General features: G+C 39.0%; 1 protein-coding gene across 6 annotated transcripts in view; it reads left to right on the top strand.

Annotated features, from left to right (window-relative positions):
* Nucleotides 1–3,503: 3,503 nt before the first annotated feature.
* SLCO6A1 (solute carrier organic anion transporter family member 6A1) overlaps nt 3,504–10,269 on the top strand; it is a 128,195-nt gene continuing 121,429 nt past the window's right edge. For 3 of the 6 annotated variants that reach the window (XM_055112508.2, XM_055112507.1, XM_055112509.1), the window contains exon 1: nt 3,518–4,081. In XM_055112508.2, the coding sequence (XP_054968483.1) occupies nt 3,724–4,081 (358 nt within the window). In that variant the 5' untranslated portion in view covers nt 3,518–3,723. Of the gene's footprint in view, nt 4,082–10,269 lie in introns of all 6 variants that reach the window. The other 3 variants (XM_003828317.5, XM_055112506.1, XM_055112505.1) reach the window with 2 other exon arrangements.

The following is a 10,269-nucleotide window of genomic DNA, read 5'->3' as shown; positions in this document are numbered from 1 at the left end:
AGTCTGCTATGCCTCCTGCAAACATTATTACTTATCTGAATTCTACCAGTTCATTACAGATAATCTGAAATGTTGCCATCTCTTTACAGCCTTTTGTGAAAACATTTGCTGATAGGTTTTCCCCCTCAATCGGTAAATCTCTACTCACCAATAAGGGTCTGACTTATAGGGAGGTATATATAACAGTAGTTACTTTTTAATATGGTGGCTCATTATTCTAATAATTTGAAACATAATTATCTTTGTTTAAGCATATGCCAAAAATGAGCTAGATACTTTTAATATATTGCTTCTAATCTTCACAGTAATTTTTCAAATGGGATAATTATTATCCTCATTTTACAAATGAAGAATTAAGGGTCAGAATGTTTAAAAGACTTACCCCAAATCACATATCAACTAAGCAAAGTCTATACTTTATTCATTACATATAATGCTTCTTTCTTTCATGTCCCCACCCGTTTCCTCCAGTTGCCTTTGTTTTCTTCTGGACTTAAAAAATTATGTAGCATTTTACTTATCTAGCAGTTAGACTTCTAATCTCAGTAAACTGAAAAGATTCACAGAAAGCAAAAAGTAAAATAAAGTAAAATAAAAAGTCTGTAGTTATCAAGAAAAATAGTACTTATAGCACCCAGATATCTAACATTAGTTTCAACATAGGACCTGTAAATCTTATATTGTGAAGGAAAGATGTAACAAGCGTCACTACGATATTATAGGTGGTAGCATATTAGAAATTGTAGCAAAATATCACTACTGTCTATCAGGGAGGAAGTAAAAATCATTTACCAGGAAAGCAAAGCAAATGAGGACCATTTACTAAAAGAGAAAACAGTTCTATATCTCTTAATAGTTGAGGTCATCTTATATTAAGCCACATTATTATAATTTGCACCATCATGCGGTTTATCTACTTCATAGGCTCATTTGCTAAAAGGATTATATGAATTATCATCAATATGTTACTTTAGTGAGTAGTTCTTCCTACATGTTTAGAGCTTTTAGCGGAAATAGATATTACATAGAGAATATAAAAGAGCACCGCATAAACATTCATTGTTTAATTTAAGCTGGTTTCTTGAATATCTTAAGCACTTGGATTGCTGAACTCATCAGGGAATGCTTTAGTTGGTAGCTATATTTCATTGCCTGTATCGAAATTTTATACTATAATTACTTGCTAACTTTTAGGAAACATGTAATTAATATGCATACATTTTAAGATTCAAAGACAATTTTTTTCACATTTAATATTTCTGGAATTGAGATAGTTTTATAACTCTGATCGACATCATCTATAAAAAGATTTTTAAAATCAGTGATCTGTCTTTCAGGAAAATACACACAACCATGTTAATTTCAGTATGGTCAGAGCAAAAATTGAAAAACAATCCAATACCCATCAATATAAAAGAAAGTGGTTAAATAAATTATAGTAAATCCATACCATGAAATTCTATCATGCATGGTACTATCATAAAGGTAGCCAAAATGAATTAAGTGTGATGTTTTCTAAGGTTAAATGAGCAAGGTAAACAAATATCCACAATTTCTACTTAAATACTTAGAGTACAATTTTTGTAGCTGGATGACAGTGTCCTATATTATGTAATAAAAATATGCTGATCAAAGAATGTTGAAGGTATGTTTGTCAGTGTTTCCACTCCACCCTTAGCTTTCAGCAGGTCCTGTATGCTTGCACCACAGGTAGGGTTTCCCTCTGCTCTCTTGACTCACCTATATTGGTGGAGTGCTGTTTTTTCACTCATGCAAAACTCCTCATCGGGGCAGAAGCTAGGTTGTCCCTGGTCCAGCCTCAATTTTGGACATGCTCTGAATGCCTGAACCTCAAGTTTGGGCTTTGCCTTGTTTCAGTGGGGTTCTTGGGAAGAAATGAAGTTCCTGCTCCTCTCTTTTTGGCAAACTGTTTTATTTCTATCCCTCTCTGGTGGCAGTCAATCTTAAGGTAGGCCATATAGGACAGGATGGTTTGCTGCTCCTCCTTCAGTGGGTTTTTTCTTCTGTAACAGATAACCTTTGTCACAGACTGGAGGGCATGAGAGTTTCCTGCCTCAATCCCAGAGGCAAAACTGCTTTTGCTTTGGATAGCAGAAGGGTCAGTGGAGGTGGGAGGGCAAGTATTCCTTCTTCTTTCTCAGGGACAGTCTACCACGACCAAATCTTTTCCCTTAAGCAAAGATCTGGTAAACGGGTATAGACTCCCCTTGTTTCTTAGGCTTCTAGGGTTTCTAAACTATTAAGCTTCCCTTGGCCTTTAAGAATTCATTAAAATTTCAAGTGTTTCTATCTTCCTTTATGACTGCTCTTTCTTCCTTCTGTGCTCTTTGAAAAGTAAAATGGTTTGTGTGTCCCATCCTTTTTCTGAAGGGCTTGTTGTCCTTTAGAATCAATTTGCCTAGTTTCTTTACAGCAACCATAGCTATAGAAATGTAGCTCTCTGAGAAAAAAAGTATTTTTTCATACTATCCAGCTTTGTTGTTGTTGTTATTATTGGAGTGGGGGTTACATTTTATTTGGCTTTCTACATTCTGGGTAGAAGTAAAATTCCCAGTAGCATTCATTTTTAATGGAGTTGTCTTTTCCGCTCTGCACCCAAGCAGTACCTATTCTGGTTCTGAAGCACAAGAATAAGAGCCCACCACTCCCCACTGTCTTTCCTACCTCCTAGGATTCCTGTGGATTTTTTTTTTTTTACATTTATTATCATGAAGCAGTGTAGAGTCAAAATCAGGCTTCAGGTCAGTGGTTCTTAATTCTTCTTTCCCTGGTCTACCAGGCCAGCACTATTGGAGCAGCACAAAATCTTGTTGAAGAGCTAAATTGGTTTTGGCAACACAATGTCTAATCCATAGGAGAGAAGATAGTGCCATCTCTCCTGGAAGGTCACCCTCCACATATACATGGCCTAAAGAGCTTATATATCAGCCTAAGAAAAGAAAACCAATAAGAAGTTGCATTTTCATTAAAAAAAGAAAGCCACGTTTCATATCCTACTACTCTTCGCTTACATTCTTTCTCTTCAATAAAGTTTTTATACCTGAAAAAATAATCCTCTGGTCCTCGTGCCCTCATTTAAGGTGGGAAATAATAATCTTTTCTGTTCTTGAGTTGGGATAGAGTTTCTAGGGCAATAATTTCTATGTGTAAAACACTTCACTTAAGGACATTCATTCGGACATTGATTTCTGATTTTTGTTCGTCCAAATCTTTTACTGCGGTGAAACTGTTTTTGTTGTTGTTGTTGTTGTTGTTGTTTTAATGTCTTCTGCTCTCTCCTGGTCCTTCAACAATTTTCAGGTTGTTTCTAGTGAGATTTTTCAGTTGGAAAGCCACCATAATAAAGTAAGTCTGGGGAAACTGGGGACGGACAGTTCCACTTTTTTTTTTTTTTCCATGCTTCTGGTGCTCTTTGTCTGTGTTAGCAGTTATCAAAATCTAGTTTTAGCTTTTTTTTTTCCTTCCGCACGTGGAAGAAAAGAAGGAAAACAGCTTTGGAAGTCCTCAACCGTCAACCCCCTGGGAGGACGTTTGCCTCCTGCCCTAGGAGAAACGTTCGCTCTGGAGGCTTGGGCGGCAAGAGCCCCTTGTGGCCACCGAGTCCTCCGACGCCCTCGCCAGGCTGGCCTTTGGGTTGGCCCAGGCAGGACGGGCTGCCGAGAGCACTCGGGCCGCGTCGCCAGGAGCCGCCCAGGGTGAGCCATGTTCGTAGGCGTCGCCCGGCACCCTGGGAGCCAGGATGAAGTCTCAAGGGGAGTAGAGCCGCTGGAGGCCGCGCGGGCCCAGCCTGCTAAGGACAGGAGGGTCAAGGGAACCCCGAAGTCCTCGAAGCCCAGGAAAAAACACCGGTATCTGAGACTACTTCCAGAGGCCTTGATAAGGTTCGGCGGTTTCCGAAAAAGGACAAAAGCCAAGTCCTCAGTTTCCAAGAAGCCGGGAGAAGTGAATGACAGTTTGGAGCAGCCCTGTGGTTTGGGCTGCTTAGTCAGCACCTGCTGTGAGTGTTGCAATAACATTCTCTGCTTCATGATTTTCTACTGCATCCTGCTCATATGTCAAGGTGAGCCTGAAGGAGGCGGTTTGTTGTGGCGAGGGCAGCTGGGGCCGCACTGGCGGAGGCGGGAGAGGGAGTATGGCGGAGGACGCCCTGGGGTGGCCCAGCATGCCCTGGGGTGGCCCAGCCTGAGGCTGCTTTCTGACTTCTCAAGGCGTTGTCGGATCAAAGTTTAGCCACCCAGTGGGTTTACCTTGCCCGCTGCCTAGACAGAGCAGATTTATCAAGGAAGGGGAATTGCCATGGAGAAAGAGTAAGGCACGCAGAGCCGGCTGTGCGGGAGACCAGAGTTTTTTTATTGCTCAAATCAGTCTCTCCAGCATTCTGGGATGGGATCAGAGTTTTTAAAGATAATTTGGCTGGCAGGGGCTCGGGAACTGGGGAGTGCTGATTGGTCAGGTTGGTCAGGGAATCATAGTGTGGTCGAAGTCAGGTTTTCTTGCCATCTTCTGTTCCTGGGTGGGATGGCAGAACTAGTTGACCCCGATTACTTATCTGGGTGGTGTCAGCTCAACCATCCAGTGCAGGGTCTGCAAAATATCTCAAGCACCGAGCTTAGGTTTTACAATAATGATGTTTTCCCCAGGAGCAATTTGCGGAGGTTCAGACTCTTGGCGCCAGAGGCTGCATGACCCTTAACCTTAATTTCTAATCTTGTAGATAATTTGTTAGTCCTGCAAAGGCAGATTAGTCCCCAGGCAACAAGGGGATCTTTTCAGAAAAGAGCTATTATCAATTTTGTTTCAGAGTCAAACTGTGAAATGAATTCCTTCCCAAAGTTAGTTCGGCCTAAGCCCAGGAATGAACAAGGAGTTTAAAGGTTAGAAGCAAGAAGGAGTGGATTAGGTCCAATCTGTTTCACTGTCATAATTTCCTCATTTATAATTTTTGCAAAGGTAGTTTCAAAAACAGGTTAACCGGCTGGCACGAACTTGGGTGCCTCACCTCCTCCAGAACCTGACTGGCACAGTCCATCCTACACGTTGTGGGTGATGAGGGCCTGGCTTCCAGATAGCCAGCTGCAGAGAGGATATTGTTGAGTCATTTATCGTTGTTTGGTCACCAACTCTGAGAAGTTCTGGGTTGAATCACCTGGAGTTTAAAATAAAGTTGAAAACGGTGTCTATGATCATTAAATGGTTTCTGATCCTGCTCACAAATTTGCGACATTCTGGCTCAGCCACTCTCTATTGGATCTTTTTTCCTCATCTATGAATTTATACAAGAGAATCTAAACTTGAGGTTGTTATTTTTGCCCACATATTTTGAAGAAGGTGAATTTGAACACTTTAGACCTGGCATGCCTCTCTGCTTGACCACAGCTCTCACCTCCCCTATTACATCAAGATTCTTTACTAGCCTCTTTTCAATGATGGCATTGGAATTTGACAAACCTGTTCTCTTTTTTGCTCTAAGATGCTAGGTCTAAATAAGTGCAATCAAAAGGCTGTATGTTGTAAGACCCATACTAGAAAAACAAATAAATTGTCATCGAGTTTGTTGTCTTGAGATTATCAAAGAAGTTTCTTAGAAGAACAAGCATTTGAACTATGCCTTTATAGTAGGTACAGTTTTGAAAGCCAGAATGAAATTAAAGAGTATTTGTTGAATAGGGAAGCGAGTTAATGAATCGTGTTTTGTTTTAGAAAGGCTTGTTTCACAATAGTGAATGACAAGTTTGGCTGGATAATGGTTTCATCTAGGCACCATAAGGGGGTAATTATATTTATATTATCCATCATGTCTCCTTAGTGACTGAGGTATAGGAGACACTCAGTAAATATGTATTCGATGCATAAATGAATTTTAAAAGAAAGGAAAAGACAGATTATGCCTAGATTATGAAGGCCTTTAAATACCAGACATAATTCTGAAAGGATATAAAAGGTACTTACTTCCCACTATGTTGGGTCATGGGTAAGGTGCTTTGCAAGTATTATCTAATTTAGTGTAATCCCCTTATTAGGTGGGTAATGAGGAGCCATTGAAGGTTTCTGAACAAGTGATGGACAGTATATGGTTTTTAGCTCTGTATCTTAACTGACTTCATACAGGTAGTTAGCTCAGTTTGGGTATAATATTGAGTCTTCCATTCATAAAAATGGTATATCTCTTCATTTTTCTATTTGTCAATTGATCTATTTATTATTTTTACATTGTAAACAATTTTAAAATCATTTCAAACATAAAGAAGGGATACAAAGGCAGTACAAACAACACCTGCTTCCTGTGAGTCAACCAGATTCTTCATCTGTTAACATTTTACCACATTTGTTCCTTCGCCTTCTCTTTCCCTATACATGCCCAGTTTTTCAGACATGGTGCACCACTACTGCTAACTACTCCAGTGTGCAACTTCCCAAAGTGAGACACTCTCTTACATAACCATCGTTCCTCACAGGCAGGAATATCAGTACAATACTACCATCCAATTATGAACTGGTGGTCCCATCCAGATGTTGCCAGCTGTCTCAATATTGTCTCCTTTTCATTTTGGGTCCAAAATTCTATACACGAACATATGTTGCATTAAGTTGTCATATTTTACAAGTCTTCTTTAATCTGGAACACTTCCTCATACTTTCTTCTTGTTTCCTATGTCCTTGAAAGTCTTACAGAGTATGGTTTCTTTGTAGTGCAGGATGAGCTTCAATCTTGGTCTGTTTGATGTTTTCTTATGACCAGACTCAGGCCTTTTTTCCTTCCCTTCCTCTCTTCTTCTCCCTTTCCCTCCATCCTTCCTTCTGATTTATTTAGATATAATTTATGTACAATAAAATTCACTTTTCAAAGTATGTTATTCAATGAGTTTTAGTAAATATGTACAGACATGAAACTACCAGTGCAATCAATTTTATTTTTTATTATTTATTTATTTAATTAATTTTGAGACTGCCTCTGCTGAGTGAGTCTTGCTCTTGTCACCCACGCTGTAGTGCAATGATGTGATCTTGGCTCACTGCAACCTCCGCCTCCTTGGTACAAGTGATTCTCCTGCCTCAGCCTCCCAAGTAGTGGGGATTACAGGTGCCCGCCACAATGCCAGGCTAATTTTTTTGTATTTTTAATAGAGATGGGGTTTCACTGTATTGGCCAGGCTGGTCTCAAACTCCTGACTTCCGGTGATCCGCCCACCGCGGCCTCCCAACGTGCTGGAATTACAGGCATAAGCCACCGTGCCCAGCCAATGCAATCAATTTTAGAAACTTTCCATCACACTAAAATTTTCTTCATGCCCCTTTGCAGTCACTTCCTGCTCCTACCTCCTACCTTAGGTGACCTTGACCTACTTTCTGTCATTAGAGTCTTACATTTCCTAGAATTTAATATACATGGAATCATACAGTTTCTGTTTTTTTTTGTTTCTGGCTTCTTTTAATAGCTTGATGGTTTTGAGATTCATTCATGTTTTTGTGTGTATTAACAGTTTGCTCTTTTTTATTGTGAATAGTATCATTGAATGGAATTTTATCCACTATATCCACTCAGTAGTTATGGACATTTGCGTTGTTTCTATATTTTTTTGACTACTATAACTAATGCTGTTAAGAGGAATTGCATATACATATTTGTGTGGACATATATTTTTGTTTCTGTTGGATACATAACTAGGAATATAATTGCTGGGCTGTATAAGTATTTAAGTGTACCTGCTAGAAACTGCCAAATTACAAAGTGGCTGTACCATTTGCAATCCTGCCCGTCAGCAATATATGGGTTCCAGTTCCACATTCTTATTAATAGTTGGTATTGTCAGTTCTTAAAATTTTAGCTATTCCAGTGATTGTATAATGGGATCTCACTGTGATTTTAATTTGCATTTCCCCAATGACCAATTGTCTCAAACATCTGTTTATATGCTTTTTATCCATTTATATGTCTTTGTTTGTGAAGTGCCCTTTAATAAATTGAGTTGTTTCTCTTATTACTGAGTGTTCTTTATATAATCTGGATGCAAGCCTTTTGTTGAATAAATATTTACTAATATTTTCTCCCAATCCATGGCTTTTTAATATTTTTCTGTGTCTTTTTGACGAAGAAAGGATTCAACTTTCAACTTTGATGAAGTATAATTTATTAATGTTTTAAATGATTCATTCTTTTTGGCTTCTATCATAGAAACTATTGCCTAACTCAGTGTCATGAAGGTTTTCTACTTTGCTTTTCTTCTAGAGGTGTTATAGTTTAGCTCTCATGTTTAGGTCTCTGATCCATTTTGAATGAACTGTTTTGGTGTATGGAAAGGATCAAGTTTTAAATTTTTTTCATATAGAAAAAATGCTTTATTCCAGTATAGTTTATTGAAAACAGTGCCCTTTAATCCATTGAATTATCTTGATACTTTTGTGGAAGTTCTGATCTCTTTCTGAGTCTATTTCGAGACTTTCTATTCAGTTCTATTTTCCTAATACATCTATACTTATGCAAATATTATATTGCATTGGTTACTGTAGCTTTATTATATGCATTAAAATCAGGTATCCTTTCGACTTCGTTCCTTTTAAAAGTTGTTTTGGCTATTCTAGATCTTTGCTTTTCCATATACATTTTAGAATAAACTTGTCAATTTCTTTAAAAAAGTTACTAAGATTTTGTTGAGTCTATAAATTTGGAGAAAATTGACCTCTTAACGATATTAAGTGTCCTCATGACTGAACATGCTGGATATATCATCTTCATTTACATATTCTATCCTGCATCTTTGTTCAATTAACCTATTACGTTACAGAAGTCATTTTTTTGCAGACTCCTTAGGATTTTTTAGTATACATTATTATATCATCTGTGAATAAGGACAGTTTTACTTCTTCCCAATCTGGATGCTTTTTGTTACGGTTTGTCACTTTATTCCACTGGCTAGGCTCCCTGGTACAATGGTCAATAGAAATTAGGAGAAGCAACGTTCATTGATATTTTTCTGATTTTTAGATAGAAAAAATTCAGCCTTTCACAGTTAAATATGTTAACTGTAGGTTTTATTTTTTAAGATGCCTTTTATCAGTTTAAGGATATCTCTTATTAGTTTGCTGAGAATTTTTTGTCATTAATTGGTGTTGAATTTTATCATGTGCTTTTTCCTGCCTCTATTGAGATGTTCATAAGGAAAAATTTGTTGTATTAATATGATATATTGCGTTTTTTAATATTTGGATATTTGACAAACCTTGCATTCCTAGGATAAGCCCTTTTTATTGGATTATTGTCTTTTTCTGCGTATTGCTGGACTTAATTTGCCAAAATTTTGTTAAAAATTTTTGTTTCTATGCGAGTATTGTTCTACAGTTTTCTTAGAGTGTTTTTGTCTGTCTTTAGTAACAGGTAATAGTAGTTTCGCTAAATTAATTGGGATGTTTTTCCCCTTCTTATCTTTCCTCCTCATTTTTTCTGAAAGAGTTTGTGCAGCATTATGTACCCTTTGTGTAGTATTTTTTTTAAATACACTTTAAGTCCTAGGGTACATGTGCACAATGCACAAACCTGTCAGACAGAGACATTTAAGTCTGCAGAGGTTTCTGCTGCCTTTTGTTTGGCTATGCCCTGCTCCTAGAGGTGGAGTCTACAGAGGCAGGCAGGCCTCCTTGAGCAGTGGTGGGCTCCACCCAGTTAGAGCTTCCCAGCTGCTTTGTTTACCTACTCAAGCCTCAGCAATGGCGAGCACCCCTTCCCCAGCCTCGTTGCCGCCTTGCAGTTTGATCTCAGACTGCTGTGCTAGCAATGAGCGAGGCTTCGTGGGCATGGGACCCTCTGAGCCAGGAGCGGGATATAATCTTCTGGTGTGCCCTTTGCTAAGACCATTGGAAAAGCGCAGTATTAGGGTGGGAGTGACCCGATTTTCCAGGTGCCGTCTGTCACCACTTCCCTTTGCTAGGAAAGGGAATTCTCTGACCCCTTGCGCTTCCCAGGTGAGGCAATGCCTCCCCTGCTTCAGCTCACACTCGGTGGGCTGCACCCACTGTCCTGTCCCAACTGTCCAACGAGCCCCAGTGAGATGAACCCGGTACCTCAGTTGGAAATGCAGAAATCACCTGTCTTCTATGTTGCTCATGCTGGGAACTGTAGACTGGAGCTGTTCCTATTTGGCCATCTTGGAAGTGCACCCATTGAGTATTTTCTTGACCCTATCCAGTCTACTGAGGAGGTCATCAAAGACATTTTTTTTCATTTCTGCTGCAGTGTTTCTGATTTCTCACATT

This window comes from Pan paniscus, chromosome 4 (assembly GCF_029289425.2).
Source record: "Pan paniscus chromosome 4, NHGRI_mPanPan1-v2.0_pri, whole genome shotgun sequence".
Classification (NCBI taxonomy): Eukaryota; Metazoa; Chordata; class Mammalia; order Primates; family Hominidae; genus Pan; species Pan paniscus.
Note: the sequence above shows the minus strand (reverse complement) of the source record. Positions and strands in the feature narration are given on the sequence as shown.